General features: G+C 38.7%; 1 protein-coding gene across 14 annotated transcripts in view; it reads right to left on the reverse strand.

Annotated features, from left to right (window-relative positions):
• smoc1 (SPARC related modular calcium binding 1) overlaps positions 1 to 15260 on the reverse strand; it is a 56287-nt gene that overhangs the window by 15896 nt on the left and 25131 nt on the right. For 6 of the 14 annotated variants that reach the window (XM_079633747.1, XM_079633741.1, XM_079633740.1 and 3 more), the window contains 5 exons: positions 15000 to 15047; positions 11936 to 12025; positions 11756 to 11836; positions 3501 to 3693; positions 2065 to 2147 (listed from right to left, as the gene is read on the reverse strand). In XM_079633747.1, coding sequence (XP_079489873.1) covers positions 2065 to 2147; positions 3501 to 3693; positions 11756 to 11836; positions 11936 to 12025; positions 15000 to 15047 — 495 coding nt within the window. The remainder of the gene's footprint in view (positions 1 to 2064; positions 2148 to 3500; positions 3694 to 11755; positions 11837 to 11935; positions 12026 to 14999; positions 15048 to 15260) is intronic. The other 8 variants (XM_079633736.1, XM_079633748.1, XM_079633745.1 and 5 more) reach the window with 3 other exon arrangements.

The raw sequence follows: 15260 nt of genomic DNA on the forward strand, positions 1-15260 counted from the left end.
GTGACATGTAATGTAGTAATGAAAGCCAGTTAAGCCGGTCACACACCGGACGTGTCATGGAAAACTCACCAGTATCGCACACCGATGCACACAAACAGTGAATCCCAACAGCAATTCAGTTCACTTCAAGAACAGAGTAACACCAAATAATTTTTGGTAAAGTTTGGTATTTGGAAAAACAGGGCAAACGTACAGAGAATGTGTGATCAATATCATTATAGCTCTCTATATGAAGCATATAAAATTAAATGTTTCACTGAAAAAATGCACAATACACAGTGGATGCTGCGCATGTGTGCATACACTCACAGAAAACAATGTGTTTGAATGTATGAAGTGAAGCGGCTTCTCGTCCAGTGTGCGACCCCCTATAGTGCATAGTTGTGTCCTAAATGACATAATATAGGCTGCGTTTACACTTGGCATTAACATGTGATCACCATGATCCGATCAAGCAGATCGGATCATTAGCCAATCAGGACACCGTGCGTTTACATTTGTTCATATTAAGTAGCATCTGTATCTGGATAACCGATCGGATTTCTGTTTCTGCTTAATATTTAAATTAGGTCTGTAGCACGACACCAATAAGAGTAAAGATTATACAAAATAAGCAATGTCCCAATTGCTTTCACTCACTCACTTTACTTACCTGTGCAATCTCCATCCTTAAATCAAATTACGTTTTTTGAATGAAGGAATAGAGTTGATCATACAAAAATAACCATGGTTAAGTATCATCGATCGTCGGGGTTTAAGGTTATATCATGCAATGACTAGCCTATATTAACAGAAATGGGAGATTAATAAACATGCTGAAACAATAAAAACATTTAACATTACAAAAATGTAAAAGTTTATTCCTATTATTCCTCTGGCAAAGCAGCGCACGCTCTTCATTAAGATCTCATGCCTCACAGCTGTGAATGTACAGGCAATCGCCTCCTTCAGATAATGTTGCACAATTAAAATGAAAAAGGACACACACAGTAGGCTATCATAAGACTAAATAAACTGTTTTAAATATTGACGTTTATTGTAAGGTTCAAATAAATTTTATTTATTGTCTAAACTGCATCTGGCCATTATTTTCTGACAGCACGTGGGGATTTGGCGTGGGATTTATATGACGTCCACCTGTGAATGCAGACACGATGGCTGGATTGCGTTTACATTACACTGTGATCCGATCACAATGCGTCCTCGACTACCTCCGAAACTGGACACGCTGATCGGATAGCATTCCGATCAGACGCGCGTTTACACTCGTCTTTTCAATGTGTATGTGGACAACATCCAGATACAGGTCGCATGTTAATGCCAAGTGTAAACGCAGCCATACATGATGCACTTATACTACACACTATGTACTCTACCATCTAGTGTATGACATTCATGCCAGGTTCAGACTATACAATATCAGCCCCATTTTGTCAAGATCCGTTTGACTTAGGGTGTTGTGGTGATTCGTGAATGACAATGGGCTTTGGGTATCGTTTTATTAAAAAATATCGTTTTATTTTGTAAAGTGTCATAGCAGAGGACTTCGCAACGTCCTGACAGAAAGACTAGCATGCTAATTTTTTTTCCGTCACATCTATGACGTTGACCAATAGGAGCACAGAAGCTCTTCCATACACAGCTTTCAAACATGGCGAAACGAAAGAGAGAAAGAGAGCAATGGAGGAAAGGTTCGTGGAGCTAGAGCAACCTTTATGATGTTTCCTCGATGGACTACGACTAAAAAAGATAAATGCTGGTGAACGATAGCAGAGGCGTATAGAGAGTTCTGGAATTAGCATTAAGATAGTACAACCATTGTTTGTTTATGCCCTTTGTTTCCGGACAACGACAAATGATGATTGGTCTGGAAGTAACATGTAGTCGGACATTCTTCTTGTCCAAGACATGACAAGAAATAAGGAGTCAAAATCACACAATCTGACAAAAATATTGTGTAGTCTGAACCTGGCAATATTTATACTACAAAACAACATTGAACAGTGTACAAGTATGAAAACTGGGAGAATTTGTGATGCACCTCATGACAACTGTTCTGCTCACCTGTCAGATCTCTGTCTCTAAAAGGATCTTCCATCTCCGAGTCTCGAGAACGAGCCGCACTGTCACATTCTGGTTTCTTATACCTGATGGAGAACACAAACATAAGGCACTTTTACAATGTTTATACATCTTCTCCTCTATTATCAGTATCTGTACAAACCCCCACAATCCTTATGTGGAGCCACATTTCTTCAGCTCAGTCTGTCGAAGTCAGACATCTGAGAGTGAAAACATGAACACACCGCAGAGCTGCTTTATAGTAGAACTTGAAGTTGTAATTCTAATTGAAAGCGACATTGACATTTTTCATGTTTACTACCGTAAAGCTGCTTGCTTTTAAAACAATCAATTGTATAAAGTGTTATATAAATAAACACGACATGACTTGACTGGAGAGCTGAATTACAGTTCTCAGTAATGCTGCAAAGGTATTTTGAACTTACCCCTAAGTGTAGAGTGAAAAAGAACTTCGCAGTGAATATATCATGGCTTTTATGGAGTCTTTTGACTTGGGACAGTAGGCAACCACCCAGAACTTCCTAGCAAACGCTTAGTTATGTGCCTACAACATCTCGGAAAACTTTGACAACCACAGAAATATGGACTTGGCAAGCAAATCATCATGGACAAACATCACGCATTTTCTTGTTTGTAGAGAATGTAGAGTTTGGCCTTCACTCAATGTAACAAGCCTTCAGAGATAGGACAAAAAAAATGCAGCCATACAAGTCCTGTCTCAGTTAACACAGCTATCCAAACACATGAAGAAATGACAAACCCTGAGTATATGATTTCATTGTTTGATCCAATTTGGTTCACTGGATTTTACTAAGACAGACATAAGAATGCATGACACTGCAGCCTCCCACAAGAACAACAAGAAATCTAGGATTTAACGGAAATATCCAGAACATCTATCCAAAGGATCACGCCATCTCAGCATGGTTCAGCATGGGCTCCGTGCCTGAATTCAAATTACGAATTTCGTTCAGAAAGAACCAGTTGGCTAAGCCATCTCAATGTTTCCAGGGCAAAAAAAGAGAGCAATTCACACATCTCCAAAAGTGGAAAATAAATCACAGCTCATAATGGGTAGAAACACATCATGACGTGTCACGCTTTCAATTTGAGTTCGTTCTAAACAAAATTCAGCACAGACAGCTTTGCTCATGGAAAAATAAAGACTGTGGTTTGGAGAGAAAATCGATTGTCATAACATTCCACAACTAAACTAATCAGTCGCATTGGACGATCGCCATTCTTTCGCATTTTGAGATGTTTAGAGCATGCAAGCTCATCCAGAAACATGTCGTATAAATAATGAGGTTACGGCACAGATGATAATGTCTTGATTTTATATCTTGATATTAATGTCTTAGGCAGCGCTAATGACACAATTACAAAATTTGTCATAAGACAGTTTGTTTCTGTCTTACCTTGCTGAAGTTCCAGGTATGGGTCTCCCAGTGTCCACCAGCACACACCAGCAGTAACCAGTGGACTGGTGGCACTGGACCGGCTTGTAGAGTCCCTGCAGGCCGCAGTCAGGGATGAAGATGGCTTCCCGCGGATTCTGCCGAGCCTCATCCTGGGCCGTCTGCCTCTCCTGGTCACAAGAGGGAACTTTCTCTAAAACCATGAGAAACACACTCAATACACAGAAATCTCTCATATCAGGTAGTGCACTTCAGGTATGGTTTAATATTCTTCAACAATGGCAATAAAGCAATGTAATAGTCCATATATAGTGAGCCAGTACAATGTACAAATAGGGACACAACATGGAAAGCATGAGGTATGGCATCAGTCAAAGTTCCCAGAGAGGCGGTATCCTTGATGTAATTCCAGCTTTTCTGTTTGTCTTCTTAGCAGTCTTTTTAGAACCGCTGTTCAAAGTGGAAGAACTTCTAGTTCTTCGTTGTTAAAAGTGCTTCCGTTTGTTTAGCTTGCGAACACTGTAGAGAATTAGGCAGCCTCCTTTTAACCTCCATTTTAGGTCTCTAACTCCCTATAACTTAATTCCCTCTCTCTGTACCCTGTACAAAGACGGAAAAAGATTGGGATCAGTAAGTTTTTATCATTTTTGAAAGAAGATTCATATGTTCACCAAGGCTGCATTTATATATATTTTTTTTTTTGCTGCTTTACGTAGTGCAGAAACTGTGATACAGAGTCTATTTGAAAGTTTAAAAGAGAAAGTTTGAAGAACCGCATTTATTTGAAATAGAAATGATTTGTACATGTCTTTAAAATGTAAAGGTTACACTTTATTTCGATAGTCCATTTCAGAAATTCTACTAACTGAAGTAGAACTGAGGTAACAACTTTGCAACTACATGTCAACTAACTCTCATTAGAGTATTAGTAGACTGTTAGGATAGGGTTTGTAGAATAAGTTGACATGTTCTTGCAAATTTACTTATAGTCAGTTGAATGTCTATTGGGGATCATCAAAATAAAGAGTTAGCAGATATTAAGCAGACAGTCTACTAATACTCTAATGACTGCTAGTTGACATACAGTTGCAAAGTTACTTATAGTTAGTAGAATGTCTAAAGTGGACCATCAGAATAAAGTTTTACCAATGTAAATAATTAGGCCAGATTCTCTACAGGTAGCATAACGTTTGCAACACAAATTTGAGTCATGCATCCACTGTATCAATTTTTTCACCATATGCTCTCTTAAAGGTGCAGTAAGGGATTTCTGAGAAACACTGTTGATATTTGCAGTCAACCCAAACAAACAAACACACCCTCCCTTCATTGCTCCGCCCCAAAATGCACAAACACACAATATAAGATCAGATCTGTATCAGAACTGAAGTGAAGCAAAATTATGCTTTATGAAAGTTAAAGTGAAGATAACAAACAAACATCGCTGGAAGGCTTTTCTAATATTAACGCGGTTCCTGAAGCTCTTGCCTGATCATAACCCTTCTTTTCCCAGTGATATTCCTCTGACCTTTTCTCTTTTGTAATGTCTCTCAGGCATCTCTCTTTCTACAGTCTTTCTTCAAATCTCACTCTCTCTCCTCTCCCATCATGAGTGGACACGCCCCCTACTGCCGATTGGCTACAAGTGTGTTGTGCTGCTCGGTCCGATCCACTTTCAACAGCGTTTCTCAGAAATCGCTTACTGCACCTTTAATTTTAACAGATTTTAAGAGACGACTTTACATTCATTGTTAACGTCATTAATTAACAGTTGCAATTTTTTTCATTCAATACAGTATATGAATTCAGTGTATCTGTGAGTTGAACCAATTCAAGTCCTGAAAGATCTGTGCATGTCCATTTATAATGGGAAATTGTGTAATCAAAAATGAGATTTGACTGAGATCAGCTACAATACAACTTTCACCAAAATTGTGTAAAAATGAGTCAAGGCAGAATTGACTTAAAAACTTTCAAGGGGCATCTTTGCCCCTTTTCTTTTCTGAGCCATTATGATTTAATTTTCATGTATTTATTAACACAAAGGACACTTGAGAGATGTTCTTTTAAATGTTTTAACACCATGTCTCATAAAACTCTATTTATGTTGAAATCCATTTAGTACGCTGCTCACTTGTAGTTCATCGGGCCAAGTATAATAGCAGCAGATGTTGAGGCTAATCCAGCTAGCAGGGTGCTGAAGAGCTTTTTAACACTCCTGATTGATGTCCTTTTTAATCAGATGTTTAGTGAATATCGTGCAGCAAGAACAGTTATCAGAACCGCTGTTTTCCTCTGCACGACAGCCCGGGACACTCAAGCTGTTAATCGTTAGATTGGGCAGACGCATAAGCGATACAAAACTCTCTCAAGTCTTTCCTTTCTTCTTCCTCGATTCAGTTTCTTCATTCTTGTAATGTTAGGTATATATATATATATACACACACACTGTATATAACGATACCTTTATTAAATGGATCTTTTTTTATATCTGAGGTTAAAATGAGTGATTATGACCATTTAACATATTTTAAAGTTTAAAAACTGTTTTGTCTTTTAATAAAACTACATTGTAAGTTCCCAGACCCAACATATCAAATAACCAATGGCTCATTAGAAATATGTACCTCTACCTTCATTTTTGCAATCCTTTTGCATTCAAGTGCTATGTTATCACTGTATTAACAAATAAAATTTGATGTTAAGCATCAATTAACCAGCTTTATACATTTTCTAATGTAGTAAACACCTGGTTTAGCACTGCACTTGCAATGCGGAGAGCTTGGGCACGAGTCTCGTGAAGCGCAAGTCATGATAAAAGAGCTCGAAGACTTGTAGAAACAAGCTAAAATCGCATGGTTGCTTCAGCAAATGTGTTTTTATGTCAAGTTTGCATTTGTTAATACTATCAGTTAGGTTTAGGGTAGGTGGTACGTTATTTTCCAATGCGATAGAGCATTAACATTTTAGCATTACTCGCTGGACATTTAATTCCAGAACTACCGCGATACATACAACAGCCAATGTAATAAAACATTGCCAGATTTACATTTATCTGAATGCACTTTTAGCCCCAGTCACTGGAATTTCACAAATTTCAAGAAATGTGCAAGAAACAACATAATATCATTTAGCAGAAATGTCGCCATAGCACGTATTTTAATAAGCCAGGGTGAAATAAAATGGAGCATTGTGTTATTTCTTCTTCTTTCAACAGTCCGTATTAATTAGTGAAATGCATGCATGTATTTGAGTGATATATGAATTTGTGGCTTAACTGAATATGTTTTTATTAGGCAAAAAGCACAACACTTTGTTTTTATTGTGAGTATACACAAAAACATTTAACAGATCGAATAATGTATAACACTTATATGTAAGATCAAAATCAACAGAGTGTTCTGAGTCTCTTTTGCACTGATAAGAAAAAAAGCGAGCTGGTATCACCGGCGCGACCGCCGACCCCAGGGGGTCAACTAATTAAGGGGCTGTTTACACGAAACCATTTTCAACTAAAAACGGACAACTTTTGATGAGTTTTGGACGTTCATTTACACGACAACAGCGTTTTAGGGGCCTGACAACACATGCTTTTTAAAACGGATTTCAAAGTTTCAAACTATACTGTTATCGTCTCCATGTGAACTAAAAAACACAAATTTGTGAAAACAGTGACGTCATACGCATGTGTATTACATGTCTATAGGCGAGTAATGTTTCTTTACAAAGTGACATCACCAACTACTGGCCTGACAGAATAACACAACAGTTGTTGTCGTTTTCATGGATCCTTGTGAACGGGGATCAGTTTGACAACATTGTCGTCTGTACGTGAAAAACACAAAGTTTTTTTTCTTCCAATTTTAGTACATCGTTGTCATGTAAACATACCCTAAATTAATTTGGGGCGGGATTACCTGTTTGTCCAAACAATGGAATATGGAGCATTTGGGACGCTATGGTGGTGTGGGAAATATGCTGGGAAACATTATTCTTGCAATTCCATTTTGCCCCACTCACAGCGCAAACAATTACACATTATCTGTGTGTAGAAATAATGGGACAAAATTACGGATTTATGCATTGCGAACTCGAGCACCACAGAACAATGTGCATCAAAATGACTGCATCTAGTTTTACTTGGAGAGGAGGACCTCTTAATGGTCCCCAAATGAGTTTGTAGCGAAGTATAAAATTCCTGGCCGGAGGGTGAGGGGTGGTACTGAGGAAGGACAAGATCTGGAGTGTGAGAGAAATAAACTGAGAACAGCACTGCCCACTCAGAGTGTTCGTCTGAGCCTCCAAATGAAAACCATGAGCTACAAGCCCGTTCAGTGTAACCAAATCCTGCTGTTTTTGCTTTGGTCTTCATTACAAACAGTTCTGGTAAGTTCTGACAGCGTTGGCGTGATCGGGAACAAGGCTTGGGGTGTTTTAAGTGGAACCTGACTGCGAAGACAAGGGGGGAGAGCATTAATATGTCCTCTTTTCCAGAGATGGGCTCGCAATCCACATTCAAGTGTTCACGGCAGAGTCCATGACTTCTGCGCTTCCCGCCAAGGTTCCTTCATATCTAAATTATTTAGCACTGTTTATTGTAGCGAGGGTATACTGGCGCCAAGCAGATGGGATTCCCAAAAGAAAATTGTTTTTTCTCTCTCTCTCTCTCGCCATAATACAATAAAACAGGACAGAAAAGGATGGACAGTCTCAGATCCCATTTAATCCTATTTGCGTCACATTTTTGTTATGCATTCATTTTTTTAAGATCTGCACGTAAAACTTGATCCGTCCCGCCTCTCTTTTCAGAGTGCAGTCATTTTTATGCACTCTGTCCCTTTTTATTCCAAGAAGTGAGTTGCATGAGATCTGTTTAAACAAACAGACATAAGTGAGATACAGCCGAGGTGAGATCTCATTGCTCATTGCTCCCAGAATGCTTTGCTGTTGTTCTCTCTCAGTGTTTACTGGCTGGTATTGATTAGTTTATGCGCGGTATGTTGTAGGTAAACTCTGCTGATTTCCTCACTATCACGGCTGAAAATCAGAGCCTCATGCGTTTCATCGTGCCAAGATCTGGCCAAACAAAATAGCTTGAAACTCAGACTTATCAGCCTCCTTTAAACAAAGTGTTCTCTCTCTCCCTTTCTGTTTTAGATGCATGTATCTCACTCTCTCTTTCTATCTCTCTTTCTTCATATGCCGTCCCTGCAATTGTTTTCAGCTGTGGGGAAAGTAATCACTCCAGTCTTGGATCTATGCATTCTGAGCTCGTAACGTAACAGAAGAGGGCATGATGGGCCAGAAGAGGAGGGGTGGGCACCATGTTCTCCTCAAACTTCAATACGCTAAATAGAAAGGTTTATAGACAATCATGTCAAACATTTCCTCATCCTCAGAAGTATTCTAACAACTTCATTTTGTGTTTCCTTCACGTGGCCAATAGTAGGTTTGGTGACTGGATGTATATCGAGAAACACAATATATTGTTTTTCACAGAGAATGAGCCAATTATCTCTTCCTGGGCATGTGACACATCCTGGTTATTTGCCATATAGCAGATTATTTTATCCAAAGTGACTTACCATATTGGGTCATTCTGAGAAATTGGGATTATTCCTCATTAGTGTCCCCATGACTTATTATGACTACTGACTTTAATTAAGAAGATACATAACTTGGTCATATACAGTGGTTTATTGGTTTTAACTCTGAAGAATGCAAAATTACATTTTATATTTAAATGTTTGTTTTTCATTAAAATATCAGCCAATTGCATGTCCCCATTCATCACTATTACATTTTAACAAGCTTTAATAATAGAATAAAATAAAAATAGAAATAGATTAAGAACAGAAAAAAAGTCTTTCCTCTTCACACTTTCTGTATGGTTAGTTTGCTCATATAAAATCATATTGTATCATATATTTTTGGGGGCCACATTAAAAAACACAGGTAGCTTAAGTAATTTAAACAAATATAATATAATATAATATAGTAATGTGATGTAATATAATTAGTGATGGGCAATGATCAATCGATTTATCTTTTCCAAAATAAAATTTGTTTACATAATATGTGTGTGTACTGTGTATAATTATTTTGGCCTATATAAATACACATATGCAAGTATATATTGTATAAACTGTATATATATTTATATATAATTTATATTATATATAAATATTTTATATATAAATAAACATATTTTTCTTAAATATATACATGCATATGTGTGTATTTATATATAAAAAATAATTATACACAACACACACACATATGTAAACACAAACTTTATTTTAGATGCGATTAACCATTGCCCAGCACTAAATATAATATAATATAATATAATATAATATAATATAATATAATATAATATAATATAATATAATATAATATAATATAATATAATATAATATAATATAATATAATATAATACCCATAACAGTCATGCCTGAAACATTTCAAATCATAACAAGGTTGGTACAGAACATTAAAAAAGAAAGGTCAAAATGTTTTCCCTTTTTTAGTTGATATAGCACTGAAACTGATTGACTATCAGAATTTAAAGGGCACAAAGGGCAACATTTCCTGAGAATGACAAAATTGCTGGTACAGTCACCACGGTTAAAAGGCTATTCTAGAGCTTGTGGTATCACGGTAACTCTATACTGTATATCCTTTTTTTTTTTTTTTTGCTGAAAATCTATAACTGCATTTAAACCTGTATAGGGAGCTTTGTATACAGTAGCTAGTCCAAACCTGTAATGCTATACTACCCCCAAATCTTAGGGGACACAATGATAATTATGCTTGTTCTGTTGCATGGGGACCACAACCACAATTACCAAAGAAACACACAATTTACCTCACCTTAGATGAGCATGTTCACTGTTATAACTGCACGAGTTGATGTGTGAAAGATCGAACTGATGTGTACCACCCACAATGCACTGAGAGATGGAAACTTGGCTTTCTTCGAGATTTACTTTAGCAGCAAAAGCAACATCTCAGTGTTTCAATTTACTCCAGATCCCACACACACACACACACACACACACTCCCATGAGCAGCAACGGTGGAGCCTGATGCCAACTCCGTCACTTCTGCACCAATAGCACCCCTGTGATGACCGAGGATCTGCTACTCTGGAGGAATAGTGTTGATGTGCAACAGATGCTAATTGGTCACAGGAGGAGACTCTGAAGCGTTCCAAAGACGTGTCAGATTAGATATACAACGTGTCTGCTCAAGGTAAGTGTTTCCTTCAGCACAGAATATCTTTTGTCAAAATGTTGTCAATTATTCTCCGGTGAAATAAATAGATTATTTTTCAATGCTTACCAATTATAGGCCACCCAGGCAACACACACACACACACACACACAAACACACACACACACACACACACACACACACACACACACACACACACACACACACACACACACACACACACACACACACACACACACACCTCCTGTGCCACAAAAATTCAGATCCCTACTTCTCAACCGCACTGCCCCAAAACCTCCCAGAGCTTGCCGGAGTTGACTGAGCGTGCCCAGAGGGTGCTCGACTCATTTGAAGGAAATTGTAAAGGAGACACAGAAAGCTAAACAAATTACACAGAGGAGAGCAGAGACAAACAGAGAAAGAGGGGCGCCATAATTCTAGCGGTGTTAGGTTTCTCGTACCTGGACATGCTGAATATTAAATCTAAAACTGGAACAGAAATGTTGCACAATCAAGTGCGCTTGAATGTACCAACTTGGACGCTGCAATGACGATGCTTTGAAATATTTCTGGCTGTGTAGGCTGGCCATCAGTCTTGTGTGTGTGTCAACACAAAGCTCTGCTTGAAATGATGTGTTTTTGGTCATTACTGTTTTAAAGGGGTGGTGTAATGCCCTTTTCACAAGATGTAAAAAAAAGAGTGTGTATGTGAAGTTTTAGCTCAAAATACCCCACAGATATTTGTATATAGCATGTTAAAGTTGTCTTTTTGAGGGTGAGCAAAAATGCACAGTTTTTGTGTCTGTCCCTTTAAATGCAAATGAGCTGCTGCTTCCGGCACAGGGGGCGGAGCTACAACAGCTCGTGTCATTTTACCTCACACAGACATGCACTGAAATTTATGCTCAAACAGCAACATTACACACTAACTAAAGTTAGAAAAGTGAAATCATAATCAACCACCCCTTTACTGTAAAAGGGGGATGGGTGGATGGATGGATGGATGGATTCATTCTCACCTGGCTTCTTACTGTTTGAACTGTTCTGTTTGTTCTCTTTGTACACCAGCTGCTTAATCCACAATGTTGGAGCTGTAATCTCTGTGGTGATGAAACAAACATAGATTTGCACTTGTATATCAGTCATATACGTAAATGCAAGACTCATGTTGCTTGTGTTTGCATGAGGTCGAAACTTACCCTCACCTTCTGGGACAACATGCGTCTCCATGGTTGGTGTGGGCTTGGAGCCATCATCTGGATTGAGGGTGAGAAAGAAACGGAAAGAGACTACCATTATTGAGGTTAATACAATCTACTCTCCACAACTGTTGAATGATTGGGATTTGCACATGGCCCGGCCATTAGCACAGAAAACAAAGTGGGTGAGGGATAGAGGGTACAAAGAGAGAAAATACAAGTCAGAAAACACAGATAAATAAGAGTATTCATCCACTCAAGAACAGACACACACATCTCAGAGTGCGTAAATTAGCTTTCATATGCATACTGTTTAGATAAATAGTAATACAATTGTGTATAAACAAGCAATTGTAGATCATTTAACACACTCAGTCAAAAGTGTCATGATAATTGAGAAATGTCAAACGTCCTACAGTACTTACCCACTTATGTTCTATTGCATTCTGGCTGATTTCCTTGTGGCTCACATCATTGTAGGCCCTGGCAGTGGAGGGGCCAAAGCCACAGTGCTAAAGCCACAATAAGGTGGCAGCGAAAACCAGTTCAAAGAATACATGTAGTTCACAGAACTGAATTACAGCCAAAGTGACATTGTAATGTTCCCTGTCCACCATGTTTGCATTTTAAATCAGTGATTCCCTCTACAAAATAAGTACATGTTCTGAAAGTGCATTTTATTATTACAAGATAGTGAGAAATGTTTCGTTTTGTCTTTAAAAAAAAAAAAAAAAAAAAAAAAACGAATTGCAGGTTTGGAACATTATAAAGGGTCAGAAAATTATATATTTTAAATTTTTGGTAGAACTATCCATTTAATGCTGTGCAGATTAAATAATGTTATGTATGTAGCAAGCTTTGTAGCTAGCTGAGTGCCCTAGCTAGCCTCCACTAGCCTGTTAAATAAAAAACTACAATGAGTTCTCCACAGTCAGATTTTTACGGGTCTCGTGAAGCCAAACCTTCAGACTGACAGCAGAAGGTCTGGACTCCAGCAGCTTCCGTTTGCCAAGGGCCGCCCAGAGGCCGTCTGACTGACATGTAGAGCAACCAATCACAGTTCGTTTGGCTCAGTGTCATGTTTAGGGGGTAAAAAAAAATATATAAAGTCAATATTCCTACAATAACAGACTGACATGCAACCAATACATCATTCATTGAAGAACGTTGTGAAAATTCACTGCAACAATGGCAACAATCAGTCTCCAAAAAAAAAAAAAAAAATCCAGTGTTTAGTTGATCACGATAAGCTCTCGTTGTCACAGTTGTAAACACGACGTCTTTCTTCTTCCATGAGGGGGTTTGGCATCATGACGGCTTTGTATCCAGGTGGACCGGTAAAGAACGTGTCACACACGTCTCCCGGAATATTGTAGGATTCAACCAATCAGATGACAACTTCGAAACTCCTGAAGTGTTTTCCAATTTCCTACCAATTGTCCATGGGCGTGACCAGAGATGGTCTTATTATAGGGAGATACGAGAGTTCGTGGCTCTAACATTGGAGAAAGCGTAACGGCCAACTTGTGCCTTGATAACCAATCACATTACAGCCTTGACGTCATTGGATTTTGTTCATAGCGACAGTCAATCACTGTTTGCGGATACCATAGAAATGAATGAGAAGTGTCGTACACTGAATCAGACCTGTCGCGCAATTGACCGTGACTTCTTTTATAAAACAGCATTTTTTTTTGGTGTAAACTCTAAAAAATAGATCAATCCAAAACAGATGTTTAAGAGCAAACATGTTGAAGATTAGCCAACGATTAGTCGGTTCAGTAAATGATCAGCTATTTCCTCACAAAAGCGACTTATTCAGCGTAGTGAAGCCTCTCCTCCATTGACATCCATTAAAAAAGGTCTCTTGTCTCCTTCCCTGTGTACCGCAGCGTTAGCAGGCGTTACACTTTTTTAGCCTAAGTTTGCAGGCTTGCCTTCAATTGGCTTTGGTGTGACGTCTGAGGCTAACAGACTAGCGGAGGCTACCCGTTAGCTAACTACCTAGTTGAGTACATGTGATTTTGAAGCTTTAAAGCAGGGTTCCCCAAACTCGGTCCTGGTGGGCCACTGTCCTGCAGAGTTTAGCTCCAACACTGATCAAACACACCTGAACTAGCTAATCAATGTCTTCAGGATCACTAGAAACTCACAGCTAGGTGTGTTTGATCAGGGTTGGAGCTAAACTGTGCAGGACAGTGGCCCTCCAGGACCGAGTTTGAGGAACCCTGCTTTAAAGCCTAAAACACAACAATGAATAGACTCTTTATTTTGAACAACATCAGAGCTCATTGTAGGTCTTTCTTAAAAAGTGTAAATGTCAATTATGCTATCAGGAGTGTGAATGGCATTTATACTTCTGAAACCCTACAGTGATCTCTATAGGGCTGAGTGCAAAAGACTCACGTACAGTGGCACACACAACCACCTTCCACCTGCTGGTGACATACACATCTGGTGCTCATGCACTTTGTCTTGAGTGCAGAAGAGGTGAAACAAGATCTGAAAAAACAGAGGCAAACTCCACTCCCAAACCCTACCACACATTCCCAGCACAACCATCTCCCACCCCAGTGGTTCAACCCTAAACGCACTCTCAAACCCCTATACGCCACCCTCGGGGCCTGTAAATGACAATCTGGCTTTCCTGAGTTAGGGCCCAGAAAAGTAGGTGCCTGCCATTGCTGCTGTTAACATCTATATTAGCTGTTTGAGATTTCACTGCTGTAACAGAGCCCAGTCTTTGATGTGTGCTAAGTTCTTACACTGGCTGTTAAACAGAACAACTGGAATAGGTTTTCATCCTTTACGGTCCTTCGTGAAACTGAAGTCTGAAGTAAAAGCTTGACAGAAAGAGACAGGCCAAATGAGCATGTCAGAGAAATATGAGGCAAATTTGACATCTATTTAAATGTGCTGCCTTTAATCGTACATCAATAAATAAAAGGAGACACAAAATAGAAAGTTTAGTGGTGTTGCAGTATGGCATCCTTCTGATTTGTTAGTTTTCAATATCTCTCATACATAAGTGCACACACTCACATTTCTGCGAACCTCAACTCACCTTTTCTGCCGGAGCTTGGAGGTCCCGGTGGCTTATCGGTTACTGACCCTTTAAAGAGAGAGCAGAATGTTTACTCAGCTTTTGAAATGCAGTACAGTAACCACCTCACTTTGGGAGAACAGGTTAAATATGTTTAACCTGCTCTTGTAGGAACACAGCATGCACTTTGGAAAGTCAGATACAAAAGAATACAAAATGTAAGTAACAACTGTAACATCGTAACTACACAAATGGGAGAAACCGTGATCAGCTCAAGAAAAA

The sequence above is a fragment of the Phoxinus phoxinus genome (genome assembly GCF_949152265.1).
Source record: "Phoxinus phoxinus genome assembly, chromosome: 13".
Lineage (NCBI taxonomy): Eukaryota > Metazoa > Chordata > Actinopteri > Cypriniformes > Leuciscidae > Phoxinus > Phoxinus phoxinus.